General features: G+C 41.5%; 1 protein-coding gene across 1 annotated transcript in view; it reads left to right on the top strand.

The window, feature by feature from the left end:
* The first annotated feature begins 9223 nt into the window (after positions 1–9223).
* The window catches only part of NPHP3 (nephrocystin 3), a 43115-nt gene continuing 35065 nt past the window's right edge, over positions 9224–17273 (top strand). The window contains exons 1-3 of the mRNA XM_004381405.2: positions 9224–9617; positions 11895–12020; positions 14791–14941. Coding sequence (XP_004381462.1) covers positions 9225–9617; positions 11895–12020; positions 14791–14941 — 670 coding nt within the window. The 5' untranslated portion in view covers position 9224. The remainder of the gene's footprint in view (positions 9618–11894; positions 12021–14790; positions 14942–17273) is intronic.

Genomic DNA, 17273 nt, shown 5'->3' with positions numbered 1-17273 from the left:
GGTGATGCTGCTTTCCTGTACTCCCTGTTCATCGATCTCCGACAGTGCTGTGTTAGCTGTTAGGGGACCTCCACTTGTAACTCTCCTCGCTGTCTATTTTCTGTCAGTTTCTAATTCCATTTGGTGCTTGGCTGAGTTCTTTATCTCTTCATTTGATGCTTAGGGGTCCAGGATTGATGTTTATCTCTGTTTGACTTAGTTTTCTGGGTCTTTGCCGTGAGGGGACAGCAAGGTGCTTCTGTCTATAGCGCCATGTTGGCCAGAAGTCCAGGATTTATTTCTTAAGGTGAAGAAGGTTCTAATATACTCAAAGGATGTTTATTCATAATCCAGGGAAATAGTATTTGATAGATATGGTTTTATCCTCTGAGGCCCACTGTATCAATAATCTGTGAAATCATACCAGAATTAAGAATTTTTATACCTTTAATAACTGAATCCCCTAACGTAGAGTTCAAGGGGGAACTAGTTTTTATTTGAATGTATTATCTTACAGCAAAATGTCTTAATGGGGGCTAATTGTGTGTTTGTATGTGCATACACATACACACACATATACACACCCCACACGAGTTCAGGTAATTGACTTATCACAGATGTTCCACATATTGAAATTTCAAGATAATTAAAGTTTCTCTGATGAGGGGCCACCAACACGTTTTTTTAAGAAAACATATTAACTAGTATAAAATTTAAAAAATCTATTATACACTTTCCAGTATACTTAAACCAACTACAAACATCATAATGCATGATTTTACTTACAATTAAGGAATCATTATGAACTGATTATTATACTATTCTACCATGTTCTCAAGGACTACAGGAATGCTAAAGTTGCTAGACTTCTCTCTCTCTCTTTTTAATTCTCTTGTCTGATTTTTGTAGTTTTCCTGCTTCTTCCCTTGAGTTCAGGCCACAGCTGTTTTCACTACAGCCAACATTCCTGCATCTAGTATCCAACCTTTTCTAACCTGCTATAAATTTGGAAGCCAATATCCAGCATAACAGTGCATAGGAACTTCATGAAGGCCTAGAGTTGGGTGAATTTTGTACATGGAAAATGCACAGACCTTTATGGACATTGCTCTTCTCCTTTTCCATATATGGGTTGTGTGTAGCACTTCACATAGCTGAGGTTTTCCTGTAAGTGAACCACATGGTAGTGAAAACCGTATGTTTGTTGATTTTTATTAATCATGCATACAATGTCAGAACTTACTTCTGTCTGAACTTTAACTCTTTCAAGAAATTGGTTGTATTTAGTTCCCAGATGCAAGGGTGTGGGGTAGGGTGGGAGGTGAGGGAGAAAGGAGCTACATTGGCTAAGTACCTGTTAGGAATCATGGTAGGTAAAGTTCAGACAATACTGTGTTATCTCATTTAATTCTCACAACCACTCTGTACCCATTCCATTTTACAGTTAAGGAAAACAAAACAAAACAAACTAACAGAAAAAAGCTCAGAGAGGTTATGTAACACTTAACAAAAGTCACACTGTTAGCAAATACCAGAACTGGGATTCAAGCCCTGGTGTGTCTCAACTCCCTTCTGTTTTCCTTCCGCTATACCAAAGCTTTGGAAAGACTCAGGGGTTGACTGGAAAAGACCAGTGCTGGAAACTGTATTATGATGATAAGACAGTTCCAATATTCTGGGCAACATTTGACATGATTCTTAAAGCTGCACAGAGATGGAAAAGATGATATAAAAATCGAAAATGCTCTAAAGGAAAAGTGGACAATTCTAAGTAATAGAGGAGAAAAAGCAAGAATAGGTTTTAAGTTAATCTAAAGTTTCTTTTTAGGTGGTATTTTTAAACCACCCTAAAAAGAAATTATGGGCAACCACCAAGGATCAAAATTAACCTGCTTAAGATGTAGGGTAAGGAAAGGGTAAGGAACTCTAAACTCCAGAAACTCTTCCTAGTGACAAGGAATCACGTAAATTTGCGTAAACTGCATTATGGAGATGGTGAGACCCTGTTCGTAAGTCACAGATATGGCTTAATTCCCTGACTTGATGATTAAATGGTGCAAGATGGAAAGACTGTGGCTATTCTTCTACTTAGAAGATGGGTGGGTCTTCACCAGGCATAATCAGAGTTGTAAACTACTATACAGCAGAAGAAGTGTAGATGATAGAGGGCAAAGCAAAAATGGACAGAGTGGAGAAGTTCAAGGGTGAGACGTTGATTCAAGTATCACTTGTCCATAGACGGCAACTCACTTCACGGTTGAGGATGGAGCCACTCAAAACTCAAACACATAGGAAGATAAGTAGAGGACTTAGTTTTGGGAAGCCTCTCTGATTCTAACAAGAATGGAGAAACCATTAGTTACAATAAAAAGTGATTAAGCCAACTGTTCCCAATTTACTAAGCCCTGTAATTTTGTACTACCAATTATTGCTTTGTCAAGACTAAAATCTGAGTTAATTTTGGTTGCTACCTGCACCATGAAAAATAATCATTCCTTCCATTTTCATGGTAGTGTTTTTTGTAGATTTTGGTTTAGTTTGGTTTAATTTGGTTTGTGAGTCTGCCATCATCTGATACCCTGATGTGTGGAAGACATCTCAGATGCTGCTAAAAAAAAGTCTGTTTTTTCCTGCTTCTTGACCTCAGAACTAAACAGACCATCTCTGTGGAATGATTTTGACTGTGGTTCAAAACAGAATAGTCACAAAACCAGTCAAGAGACACCAATTTTAGAACTTAAGGATGCAGGCATGCCAGTCTTTTCTATGTCACAAGGAGGCTGAGCCTTGTTGGACTGTCAATCAAAACAGCCCTCAGTCTTCAGAGAATGAAATACATGTCAGGCTTGTCAAAATTTTCTTGGGGATGCCCACTAAGAGAAGAGAATTTAGCTAAATTGAGTAGTGTGTTTTCTGGATCCCTAAGGAATGAAATGTAATGAATTCCAACCCTTATAATTTACTCATTTGGCTATTCACAACCGCTATGAAGTGAACTACTATTACTTCCATTTCCAAATGAGGAAACTAAAGTGCAAGAAGTCAAATAAGTTGAACAAGATCTTGTTAAAATCTAAGCAATGGAAAATATACAATAACTTGTACCCTGTCGCCTCTTCCAGGTCCCCTACCCTGTTGGCACATCTGTCTCAAACCAATGGAATGTGCCCACCTACCTGCGGCTATAGGTGATTTTTTCACAATGCCTAGCACAGGAGGGCAGGGACCCTGGGCAGGAGTAAAGGAACCTAGATTGTCAGGGATGATATCCGAGATTTCATAACTCAAGGATGGATGTGTTCTGAGATAATCTGAGTTGATATGCAGAAAGCATTTTTACATCTAATACATCATTACAATGGTGTTTGAATTGTTTTTATTCTGCATTTGACATAAACAGTATTCTGTGAACTAAGCTGAACCAATAACTACCTCGTTTAACATTGTTTCCTAAGAAAATATGATTCAAATACTAAAGATCTGATTCTTAAATTAATCTTTGGAACACAACTCATTTACAAATTGGAGCAATAACTCATGTATTAAAAACTCCCATCAGTATTGTTAGAAATATTAGCAAAAATTTGTAGCCATGGTTAAATCTGACCTGAAAGGTAAACTCTATGTTTAAGCTCTTAAAGTTAAAACTTCCCATTTTTATCCATATATTACTTATGAATAGGTTTTTTTTTTTTTCTCTTTGTAATGACAAATGTCAACTGACTCTCTCTTCTGTGGCTGACATAAGTCAAATAAGGCACATCCTTTCTCAGATTGATGCAGTAGAGAAGATTTCATTTCTACTCTGTAGGAACTGGTTAAAGCTGGCTCCTCACCTGCTTCCTGGCATGAGGGTTGTGAGTGTGGTAGGAAGTGATAGTCACTATGACAGCCTGAAGTGGATACTGGCTCCCAGATTTGGGTAGGTGATTCCATAGATGAAATTAAGGTTCTACCCAACTTCACAGCTGAATCTGAGGTGGAGGTGGAGGCATGGAGGGGAACAGCCCCGAACTTGAGAAATAAAGGGACATTCCTCTGCAAGGAAGAAATAAATGGCTTCTTGCTTCCCAGAGGCTGCTTCTACTCCAGAAATATGGAACTGCTGTATTTGTTAAACAAACATCCAAAATATGCAGTATGCATTATATAGGAGCACAGAAATATATATTTATCATATTCTTAACAAAACCCACTGCAGCTCTTTTAAAAGCATGGTCTTCTGTGAGTTCATAAATCTACTTAGCCCCAGGTGAAATAGCCTGGAGCAACCCTATCATTAGAGAACACACTTCATGAGAAATAGACATGTCATATTTAAAATATTCTTACTGAGTTTCCCTGACCATTGTGTCTGTGTGTGTTGCCTTTGTTTCACCCTTGTACCCACCTAGGCACTAAACTCCGCTTCACCAATTCCTGCAAAAAAATTCCAATCACAGCAAGCTTTTTGTAAGCCTGTAAATTTATTGAAGATTTAGGGCATTTTGAGAAGGTGTACTGTACAACATTCTATGATCTCTCTTTTTCTGTTTTCCTCAATCTCCTCTCCTTCCCTGTTCAAATTCACTATGCCCCTGTATCAGTCAGTATAGGCTAGCTGTGCTGCAGTAAAAAACAACCCCTAGACCAATGGCTTAATACAAATGTTTACATAGGAACGAGGCCTTCATTGATGCACTCTGAGAGCACTGACACAGATAATCTGAATCTAAGTTTTACATATATATCTTTTACACCATGGATAGTTATTCAGATACTGAAAATATTATAATATGCCAAAGTGACCCTTATAGTTCCCTAAAAGGGGCAGTTAACTTAGGTGGAATTATCATCTTCCACGTGGGAGACCCAGGTTTGGTTCCTGGCCAATGCACCTCATCAGAGCCACCACTCATCTGTCAGTGGAGGCTGTTGTGTTATTGTGATGCTTAACAGGTTTCAGCAGAGCTTCCTGACTAAGACAGAATGAAGAAAAGTCTGGTGATCTACTTCTGAAAATTAACCAATGAAAACCTTATGGATCATAATGGCCCAATCCTGTTGTGCATGGGGTTGCCATGAGTTGGGGGCTGACTTGGTAGCAATTAACAACAATGGTTCCTAAACTGGCATTTGCTTCAGAATCACTTGAAGACTTTTAAAAATTCAGATGCCTGGGCCTCACCCACAGATATTTAGATTCAGTAGATCTGATGTGGAGTCCAGGGCTGTAAATATTTAACAAGCTCCCCACATAATTTTGAAAATCAGTCAGGCTTGAGAACTATCCCTCTAGTTCAGGGGTCACCAAACTACAGCCCCCAAGCCAAATCTGACCTGCTGCATATTTTTGTAAATAAAGTTTTATTGGAACACAATCATGCTCATTTGTTTATGTATCGTCTGTTTCATGCTACAATGACAGAGTTGAGTAGCTGCAACAGAGACCATCTGGCCTACAAAGGCTGAAATATTTACTATGTGGTCCTTTATAGAAAAAGTTTGTCAATCTTTGCTTTTGTCTGTCCATGACTAATTCTCAGAGTCATGTTATTACTTGTGATAGGAACTCAGCAATGTAGATTATCACTATAAAAACCCCTGGACTGAATTCTCTACAGTATTTATCTTCAAATGAGAAAGAAGCATTTTTTTTTTTTTTTTTAAACAAATTACCAGCCCTCCCCCCTAAAAAAAAAAAAAAAAATTAATTTTTTTCTTGAGTTATCCTGACCCCTAGTGGTGGAAATGTTAAATCACACATGCTTAATCAGATTGTGTTGTTCCTGACTGTTATTTCCTGAAATCAGAGTCAAATTTATAGACTGTAGCAAGGGACTTTAGAAATCAGAGTTCACTTGGTAGAACTGGGCAAGACTAAATGGCCTGGGAGAAGGTTGGCAATTTTAATGAGAACTAGAATCCCTTCCTTCTCGGAAGGGTTCTTTTCTCTTCAAAGACTGTTGTTGGATGTAGCATTTCCAATCAGATAGGTCATTTATGTCCTACCTAAATTTTCCCAGGGACATTATAACCATTTGTGATGCAATGTCTATTTCTAAAATCGAAGCACAGGAATATAGATATGATCAAAACCACATGTGCACTCACTATGCTGAACTGTGATGAAAGGGAAGGCTTATCAGAATGTTGGCTGCATGCATCATAGCACTGCAAACACGTGCCAAGATGTATACCAAGGGGAACTGCACACACGCTGGCAATAATGAAAAGGCAGAGGATTAAACCATTGGTTTTCAACCTTGGCTACTGAATAAAACCCTCCGGGGAGCTTTGAAAAAAATAATGATGGCCAGACCCCCATCCCCGGGGATTCTGATTTAATTGGTCTAAAGTAACACCCAAAACTCTTCACAGTTCTCCAGGTGAGTCTAATGTGCAACAAAGGTTATGAACTACTGTCGCTGAACAATTTGTGTAGAAATTATTGAATGGGAACCTAAACTCTGGGTCAACCTTCACCAAAAAAGTATGTATAAAAATAATAATACTAAAAGGGAGTTCCTGGGTGGTGCAAACAGTTAAGTACTTTGCTACTAACTGAAATGTTGGTGGTTTGAGTCCACCCAGAGGCACCTCAGAAGAAAAGCCTGGCAATCTACTTCCAAATGATCATAGCCATTGAAAACCCTAGGGAGTGCAGTTCTTCTGACACACATGGGGTTGCCATCAGTTGGAATCGACTTGACAGCAACTAATTTTAAAAGGGAGGGAGTTCTTGAGGTACTGAGTTGGTGAGAATGTTTCCCCTTTATCCCAGGAGAGTACCTGAAGAACTTAATATGTATCCTCTGGCGTTGGAAGAAAAAAAGGCCTGCTATCTGACTCCTTCCTGAAAAAAATCTAATGGGTCAGAGAAAGGATGACTAGCCACTTTGATGCCGGTAGTGAAGGAGAGTTTGTCTCCAAGCTAGAATTGTCCTGCATTCCCAGAATTATTTGTGGGCTAAGACTATGTATTTCCCACAGTGGTGGAAGCTGTGATGCACCACTCAGGTCTCCCTTCAGAACAGAAGGATTTGTTCCCCCAGCAACTGGATGTACCGCCAGCATACAGCCCTTAGCTGTCAGCCCTTACAGGGATCTGCTGAAGAGAGCCAATGACTGGTTGATGTGGGGGTACAAAGGCCCATCCCAGCTTCCTAACTCCTTGTAGGGTTGGCTGAGGCTTCCCTTGAGACTGCATCACAGCCTACTTCTCCCTCTGCCCAATCTTCCTTCTTTCCCTTCCTTTCCATAGGTGTTGACCCAAGGGCACCCCCCAATAAACATCTTGCACATCTAAAACCAAACCAAACCCACTGCCGTCAAGTCCATTCCGACTCATAGTGATCCTGTAGGACAGAGTAGAACTGCCCCATACAGTCTTTCCAAGGCTGTAAATCTTATGGAAGCAGAGTGCTACATCTTTCTCCTACAGAGCAGCTGATGGGTTGAATGGTCAACCTTTCAGTTAGCAGCTGAGTGCTTTAACCACTGCACCACCAGGGCTCCATATCTTGGAGTCTATTTCCCCGGAAATCTGACCTTTAACGCCTGTGGACTAGATGTGGGCCCAACAGGCAAGTGAACCAGCGTGGACTATTTTAGGACTGTCCAAGGGTTCCAGAGCCCTGGTGGCACAGTGGTTAAGAGTCCACCAGTTGCTCCTTGGAAGCCTATGGGGCAATTCTACTCTGTCCTATAGAGTTGCGATGAGTTGAAACTGACTTGACAGCAACAAGGTTTGTTTGTTGTTGTTTTTTCTTTTTTTTTTTTTTTACGCCAAGGGACCCTGAAGGACTGAACAAGCATTAACAGAGAGAATGCTTAAATCATCACTGGATTCCTTATAGCTGAGGAAGGAGTGAGCAACAGCTGGAATAAAGCTATACTAGCCTTAGTCAAGGACTCCCTGGGTGGTGCAACTTGCTAGCCTGCTAACCAAAAGGGTGGAGGTTTGAGTAAACCCAGACAAAATGCAGAAGAAAGGCCTGGAGATCTAGTTCTGAAAAATCAGCCATTGAAAATTCTATGTGATGGTTGCACAACATGAAGAATGTAATCAATGTCACTGAATTATACGTGTAGAAACTGAACTGGTGAATGTTTTGTTGTGTGTATTTTCACTACAATAAAAAGGAAAGAAAGAAAACCCTACTGAGAACACAGTTCTACTCTATCACACGCGGTTGCCATGAGTTGGAATCCACTTCACAGGGCAATTGGTAGCCCTAGTCAAAGGAATTGAAGAATAAAGATCACCAGTGATGGAGGGCGGGAGGGGGGACATCTTTGAGGAATTTACAAAAGTGTCTATGGAAGAAAGGGTCCATAGAGCACAACGTCCAGCTCACAATAGCGTCAATCAAATAAAACCTTTCCTGTTTCCTTCTCTCTCCTCTATTCCAGGACTCCAAATCTGGGGAAGTTAGTAGAAACCCCAGGCAACAGGCACACAACGCAGGGTGAGAGAAAAGATGCCATCCTACCCTTTCCCTGACTTACTCTCTTAAGTCTAGCACAGTCCACTACCTCTCTCCATCTCTTTTAATTTTTCATGTCACCTAAATCATACGGATGGGGTCGCCGTGAGTTGGAATTGACTAGACCGCAACGGGTTGTTCTTGTTTGTTTTTTAAACCCCTCTCTTCCCCCAAATCCTATAACAATTCTATCTTTTCCTTTATTTGATGAGATGCTCCACGGTGTGCGGTCTCCAGTGTTCCTCATTGCAACAAGGCAAAATACCTGACCTTGTTGGACTAAGGATTGCCCCTGGTAGTCTAGGCTGAAAAGCTCTTTCGTGGCTGGTACTGTCTCGCTGGTCATTGTAGCCACATGCATACTGAGAGGCACATAGTGAAAGGCACATAGTAGGCACTCAGTAAATTCCTCAGATTTCCAATATCCGGGATCCGGCCTCTGGATGGGAGCGCCCGGTCAGGTGCGGCAGTGACAGCAGCAGCAGCGGAGGTGCAGCAACTGGGATTCCTGGCCTGTGCTCTCGGGGAGGCGCGCGCCCGCCAGAAAGACTCGGGCCTCACAGAAGCAGTGGAGAGTCACTGAGCCCGCGCGCCCGCTAGGCCCGGCCTTGTCCCTTCCGAGTCCAGCGGGGCTGCAGCACTGCTCCGCTGGACTCATCACGCCCGGTCCCGTCTCGTCCCGCCCCGCGCGCCCCGCCCCGCTCTACCTCGTCTAGCCCCGCCCCGCGAGCCCGATTCTCCAACCCCGGCGGGCGAGCGGAGGCCGCCTTGGGCGCCATGGGGACTGCCTCGTCGCTTGTGAGCCCCGCGGGTGGGGAGGTGATCGAGGACACGTACGGGGCGGGCGGCGGCGAGGCCTGCGAGATCCCGGTGGAGGTGAAGCCCAAGGCCCGCCTGCTGCGCAACTCATTCCGCCGGGGCGCGGGGACGGCGGCGGGGTCCGGGCCGGGGTCGCTGCCCCGCGGGGCAGGCGGCGGCGGGCTGCCGGGGGCCAGCTTCAAGTCCACTGGCTCGTCGGTGCCCGAGCTGGAGTATGCGGCGGCCGAGTACGAGCGACTGAAGAAGGAGTACGAGATCTTCCGGGTCAGCAAGAACCAGGAGCTGTTGTCCATGGGCCGCCGCGAGGCCAAGCTGGATACGGAGAACAAGCGGCTGCGGGCCGAGCTGCAGGTAACGCCAGGCCAGGTCGCCGCGACACCGGGGAAACTGAGGCCCGGGGCGGCCTGCCCACGGCCGCGCAGCCACATGGCAGCACTGCCGAGCTAGATTGGGGAAGCCTGATCTGCCCCCGTCCAGCCTTCCTCCTCTCCAAAACAAGTACTTGTGAAAGCTGGGTGGAGGGAAAAAAAAAAACCCAAAAGTTGCCATCGAGTCAGTTCGGACTCAGCGACTCTGTAGGACAAAGTAAAACTGCCCTATAGGGTTTCCAAAGAGCGGCTAGTATATTCGAACTGCTGATCTTTTGGTTAGCAACCTAGCTCTTAACCTCTGTGCCACCAGGGCTCCAAAAAGTGGAAGGATACTGTGAAATAAATAAGGCACTTTGAAGTCTAACCAAACCGTTTGCCATCCAGTTCGATTCCGACTCATAGCGACCCTATAGGACAGAGTAGAACTGCCCCATAGGGTTTCCAAGGAGCAGTCGGTGGATTTTGAACTGCTGACCTTTTGGTTAGCAGCCGAACTCTTAGCCACCAGGGCTCCCTCCGTATTTTAGATTTGGGGTCTCACTCTCTTGGGTTTTAAACTGATGCCTTAATTCCTATCCCCCCGCTTTCCTATTTCTGGTTCATTTATTCAGACACCTTGAAGCCGTTAACCCGAAAGTCTCCAGAAGCAGCGAATGGCAATTTCCATGAGCCCCGGAAAGTAGATTCACATTAGGCACACACATACAGAAGACTTTGGGAACATCTGTTTAAGCAGCTCAACAAACTCTTCCTTGGAGTTTTACCCAAATTTTTTACATGCCTCCAAGTGGGGCTCATGTCTTTATTGATCTTCAGATGAGTTTTGCTGGGAGCTCATGAAGCCACCTGATTTTCACCATCTTAACTACTGTGGTTGAAAATCTTTCCAAGATGTAGTCAAATTCCCTTTAATCCATTTGATTCGTTTACTCAGAAAACAATTCTTGCATGATCTCCATTAAAATACTATATAAAGCAAGAGGTTGCTTTTCTGTAAGTAAAGTTCTCGGACTTTGTGCCATCGTTTTGGGCCCTTCTGAGGGTTGTTGTGTGGTTTGTTTACTCTTTTCTCTACTATGGGAGAGACTTCTAGTGTTCCTGGACTCATCACAGTAGAAATTGAATAAATCCCCTGACTGATTTTTAAAAGAAAATCCTTCTAATCTCGGTGTTCTTCTAGTCAGGGTTTTTTGTTTCTTCCTCATTAGCTATGATGTAATTAGTACTGTTATCTGGGAGGACGTACTTATTAGCGATCTGTCTGTTGTCTTACAAGTTTTTCTCTTGGGCAGTGTTAATACGCATGCTTGTGTGAACTGGATTTGTGCTTTTCGGATACCTGATTTCATGTGTCTGTGCCACTGCCATAAAGAAGGGACTCAGCCATCTCAATGCCCACTGTAAATTGGAGGTGACTTTGAGATGGCAGGTAGAAAAGAAGGCTGGACCAAGGAGGGCAGTTAAAAAAAAAAAAAAACCTGTTGCCGTTGAGTCGATTCTGACTCATAACAACCCTATAGGGCAGATTATAACTGCCCCATAGAGTTTCCAATGAGTGGCTAGTAGATTCGAACTGCTGACCTTTTGGTTAGCAGCCAAGCTCTTAACCACTGCACCACCAGGGCTCCAAGGAGGGCAATAAGGGTTGACAAAGTCACAGTCCCAGTTACACGAGTTTCCAATTCTGATCCTGCATGTAACTCAGTTGGTTTCTTTCTCATGTATCTAGGCATTAAAAAAAAAAAAAAAAAAACTCATACATATTTATCTTAATTCAATTTAGTCAAACATTTACTGTAGGCCTGCAGTGTACCCGACACTGAAGGGCTCTAAGAATAGCAAGATGAGTAAGACATGGTACCAAGAAACACACTGTCTTGCAGAATAAATTATCTCTCAAATTAAACCGTACAAATTGTGATTTTTGTTCTCTTAAAGACACAAAAAACGGAGGCATAGGGAATATTTAAATTAGCACTGCTAACTGATAACTGATGCAGTATTTCAGAGAAAAAGTTATTAACTTCCATTGAGAGCTTAACGTTGAAGTGTCTTCGTTTGCCATATACTTCAAGCGTGTTTGCATTTTTCTCATTCTGTGTTTGAATAAAATGACAATATGCTCTTCTTGATAACTGGTAAAATAGTAAACAGATTGGTGAGAATGCTAAGACATATGTAATATATATGCAAGATAATGTAAATTTTGGAGGAATATTATTTTTGTTAAAAAAAATAACAAGGTAAATTATTCCAGGCACTTCAGAAAACTTATCAGAAGATACTTCGGGAAAAGGAAAGTGCTTTAGAAGCAAAATACCAAGCAATGGAGAGAGCAGCTACATTTGAACGTGATAGAGATAAAGTTAAAAGACAATTCAAGGTAAATTACTGTTTTACCCCCAAAATGACGAGAATAAACAGTATATTTCCAAAGTTCATTTAATACTGTGAAGAATAAACCTGTTAACCTGTTGCCATCGAGTTGATTCCAACTCATGGAGACCCCATGTGTTACAGAGTAGAACTACTTCATAGGGTTTTCTTGGCTGTAATCTTTACAGAAGCAGATCACCAGTCCTTTTCTTCCATGGTGCCACTGGGTGGATTTGAACTGCCAACGTTTAGGTTAGTAGTACAGTACAAACCTCTTGCACCACCCAGGGACACTCTGAAGAATAAATAGAAGTAAATTGTATAGGATTTGTGAAACTTACAGGAACTAGAGTACTTTTTACATTCTTGAGTCGAACATAGTAAACTCGAGATAGTTTCAAAGAAGAGGTATAAAAGGGAACATTTAAGTGGGGATTTTGAAAAAAAGGTAAATGTTTCTGATGGGGAAGAGACATTTAGAAATGTTTAGGGATGTTTTCTGTGAGCAGGCATTACTGGCATTTAGTGGGAGGGGAAAAATTTGCTAAACACTGTGGAGTGCAGTCACACACCACCGCCACGCATCCTGCCTGGAATTCCAGTGGGTTCCAGTTATGAAATAGTGAATTAAAGGAACTGGGATTATTCATCCTATAAAAGAGGAAATCAAGGAACAAATTAATATTGGTTTTATGCTTGAAAGATTTTTCCCTTAAAAATTGATAACGTACAGTCGACATAACAGTTCATAAAGACAGCGTTCTGCAGCCTACTTTGGTGAGTGGCATCTGGGGTCTTAAAAGCTTGCAAGCGGCCATCTAAGATACAACTATTAGTCTCTTTCCATCTGGAGCAAAGGAGAGTGAAGAAAACCAAAGACTCAAGGAAACAGTCCAAAGGACTAATGGACCACAGGAGCCACAGCCACCACTAGCATGAGGCCAAAAGAACTAGATGGTGCCCGGTTACCACTACTGGCTGCTCTGACCAGGATAACAATAGAAGGTCCTGGTTAGAGTGGGAAAAAAATGTAGAACAAAATTCAAATTCATAAAAAAGACCAAATTTACTGGTCTGAGAGAGACTGGAGGATTCCCCAACACTCTGACTCTTAGACACCTTTCTAACTTGGAACTGAAGCCATTCCTGGAGATCATCTATCAGCCAAATTATAAATAGTTCTATGAAATAACCAATAACACCTGTGAGGAAAGTGCTGCTTAGGACAGTCATCTATATGAGACCAACATCTGCCCAAAAGCATAGATGAGAAGGCAGGAAGGGACAGGAAAACCAAACGAATGGAAATGGGGAACTCAGGTGGTAATAGGGAGAATACTGACACACTGTGGGGATTACAGCCAATGTAACAGAATAATTTGTGTATAAACTATTTAATGGGAAACTAATTTGCTCTGTAAACCTTCAACTAAAGCACAATAAAAAGAAAAAATAGAGAGGGGAGGAAAAAAAAGACATCCTACGCTAATCCTGTCTCGTTAATATAACAGAGAAACCCTATTCCCAAATGAGTTTATAACCACAGGTATAAAACCAAACCAAACCCCCTGCCATGGAGTGGATTCCGACTCACAGCAACCCTATAGGACAGAGTAGAACTGCCCCATAGGGTGTCCAAGGCTGTAATCTTTAAGGGAGCAGACTGCCACATTTTTCTCCTGTGGAGTGGCTGCTGGGTTCAAACCCTGACCTTTTGGTTAGCAGCTGACCACTTTAACCACTGCTCCACCAGGGCTCTTTCAGCACAGGTATAGCGGTTAGGATCTGTAACACATATTTTTGGGGGACACAATTCAGCCCATTACAGTGGGTAATGGGAAATTCTCTGTGATGACTGACAGCTGACCACCACCATCTGGTTAAAGTTACCGGAGTGTTCTCCCAGTTTGCTTTTATCCTATTTAAATCACACGCGCAATTAATACCCTTAATTATTTTCATTTATTTTGCAGGAATAAAGGGGGTAGGGGTTTTTTGCCACTTAATTCTAGAAATTTTATTTTTCCCCAGGGTACCTAGTGCATTTCTACTCTGAAACACATGGGATTTTCACAAGTCAGAATCCACTAGACAGCAACTGTTTTTTTTTTTTTTTTTTTAAGCTGAGTAGGATCCTGGGAATGTGATAACAGTCAAAAACGTGAGGGTCTTACGTGTCAGAGCAGACTTGTAAAATTACTTAAATACACAGCTGTAAGCTAGAAAGGAGCAGACCCAACGCTGTCGAGTCGATTCCAACTCAAAGCAACTGTATGGGACAGAGTAGAACTGCTTCATAGGGTTTTCTAGGTTGTAATCTTTGTGGGAGCAGATTGCCACATCTTTCTGCCACAGAGTGGCTGGTGGGTTTGAGCTGCTGACTTTTCAGTTAGCAGCTGAGTGCTTAACCACTGTGCCACCAGGGCTTCTTAGTTAGAAAGGAGGCAAGTACAAATTAATACTGAGCTAGGCTTTTAAAGAACTATCTGTAGGGGATCAAACTGACAACAGCAACTGAGTAAATAGGAAGCTTTGGGGGCAGTGAGTTTATGTTAATGAGGGGAGAACAATTCTAAAAAGGAGGGTGAGAATGGCTGCACACCTTGAAGAGTGTAGTCGATGTCACTGAATTGTACATGTAGAAATTGTTGAATTTGTGTATGTTCTGCTTTGTATATTCCCAGCAATAACAAAAATAAATTATTTTTAAAAATTGATGACATAACTTTTTGACTATTAAAAATAAGTTTTCAAAATTAAAATTCTTCCTTTTAAAGATTTTTAGGGAGACTAAGGAAAATGAAATTCAGGACTTACTGAGGGCCAAGCGAGAGCTGGAGAGCAAACTTCAGAGGCTGCAGGCTCAGGGGATCCAAGTATTTGATCCTGGAGAGTCTGATTCAGATGACAACTGTACAGATGTTACTGGTAAATTTATTTTCTGTTTATAGTATTTTGAACTTTCAGCATAGCTGTAGTGATATTGTAAAGCCAACTTTGAATCCTGTTACATTCCTTTGACTTATTAGCTAGGTGATTGCTTTGTTGTTAAAAATAGAGTTTATCTCTCTCACTCTCTGTTTCTCTTTTAGCTGTTGTGGCACCTCTTCTGCATGAAGTACGTGAAGTTGTCAGGGTCTGAGTTTCCTTCTGTCTTGTTCCTCTGCCAACCTTAACCCACAGCTTTTGTGTCTCTGGTCTAAGATAGGTGCTCCAGCTCCAGTCATCACATCTGCATTTTAGCCAATGGGAAGAGGAAAGGAGAGAACACATTTCTTTTCTTAGAAGGCTCAACCTCGAAGATACACACAACACAGATCACTTCTGCTCAGATCCCGTTGGCAGAACTATACCCACTGCCGTTGAGTGGATTCCGACTCATAGACCCTATAGGAGGGGTAGAACTGCCTTATGGGGTTCCCAGGGCAATCTTTATGGAAGCAAACTGCCACATCTTTCTCCTGTAGAGCAGCTGGGGGGTTTGAACCACCAGCCTTTCAGTTAGCAGCTGAGTGCTTAACAACTGTGCAACCAGGGCTCCTTGACCAAAACTATACCTAGGAAGATTGGAAAGTATAATTGTTAGCCAGACAGCCATATGTCCAACTAAAATTTAGGGTTCTGTTACTAAAGGAAGAGGGAGAGAATGGGTATTGGAGGACAGTTAATAGTCTCTGCCACATTATTTTTGTACATGATGATGTATTCTTTGTAACTATCATTTAGAATCTCTGTATAATATTTCGTTGAGTGGTTTTCAGTACAGTTTTGTGAACTATTCAGAAAGTTTTATAAGTAAACATAAAATATGTTTTTTCTAGAAGAAAGAAAAATCTGAAATTACAGACTGTAAGGGCTCACCATGTTCCAAGAAAATAGTAAAAAAGTATTACTGATACTGAAAAAAAGAAAGGGTTCTATTTTAAATGTAGTGAAAAATGTAGTCACACTTTCGTTTATAAACAACTTTAATTATATTTTTATAAACTGCATTTCAGAGTGAAATAAAGCCACTGACAGTTCCCTTTTGATTTGCATTTTAGTACCATTGGAATCTGACCAGAATCCTGGAAAGGTTTATTACTAACTTTTGAGAAGATAATGAAGTGATTCTTACTGACCAGAAGTACCTAAGAAAAATGCTTTTATGCCCCACGTTAATCAGAGTGTCATTTCACTATTGACGTGTTAAAATATACAATATTTCAAAGCTGTTGTAGCATAATTGTCTTGGCTCTCCTAGATTTTTCCTCTAGGTCCTCCTTCTTCATATTTTGATTTAAACATGAAGAAGGAATGCCTGAGGGAATGTCACCTATTTGAGATTCAGAGAACTACAGATAATAACCTCAATTTTGCCAGAAATTTCACCCAGATAGACGTTTACTTACAGGTAGTCCAGGATGCAATGTAGATACTTTTTATAAATGTAATATAAATAAATGTAATTTATAAAGAACCATCAACATTCATAAGTAGCTACTGATTCATACATCAGTTTTGTTCCTGTGGGAGATTAAAAAGGATACACTCTCTGCCACAAAGAATTTACAGCCTAATGAATTACAAATATTAATTACTAGTATGCTAATAAAAATCTACCTTTAAAATTCTCTCCTTTGAAATTTTCAATCTATACCTAAAGTGTACGGTTTGTTGTTGTTAGGTGCCGTCAAGTCGGTTCCAACTCATAGCAACCCTACGTACAACAGAACGAAACACTGCCTGGTCCTGCGCAGTCCTCACAGTCTTTGCTATGCTTGAGTCCATTGTTGCAGCTATGTGTCAGTTCATCTTTTTGAGGGTCTTCCTCTTTTTCGCTGACCCTCTGCTTTGCCAAGCATGATGTCCTTTTCCAGGGACTGATCCTTCCTGATAACAAGTCCAAAGTATGTGAGATGAAGTCTCACTATCCTTGCTTCTAAGGAGCATTCTGGCTGTACTTCTTCCAAGACAGTTTTGTTCATTCTTTTGGCAGCCCATGGTATATTCAATATTCTTCGCCAACACCACAATTCAAAGGCATTGATTCTTCTGTCTTCCTTATTCATTGTCCAGCTTTCACATACATATGAGGAGATTAAAAATACCATGGCTTGGGTCAGGTGCACCTTAGTCCTTAAAGTAACTTCTTTGCTTTTCAACACTTTAAAGAGGTCTTTTGCCGCAGATTTGCCCAATGCAATGCGTTGGTTGATTTCTTGACTGCTGCTTCCACAGGTGTTGATTGTGGATCCAAGTAAAATGAAATCCTTGACAA

Source organism: Trichechus manatus, unplaced genomic scaffold (assembly GCF_000243295.1).
Source record: "Trichechus manatus latirostris isolate Lorelei unplaced genomic scaffold, TriManLat1.0 scaffold00084, whole genome shotgun sequence".
Classification (NCBI taxonomy): Eukaryota; Metazoa; Chordata; class Mammalia; order Sirenia; family Trichechidae; genus Trichechus; species Trichechus manatus.
Note: the sequence above shows the minus strand (reverse complement) of the source record. Positions and strands in the feature narration are given on the sequence as shown.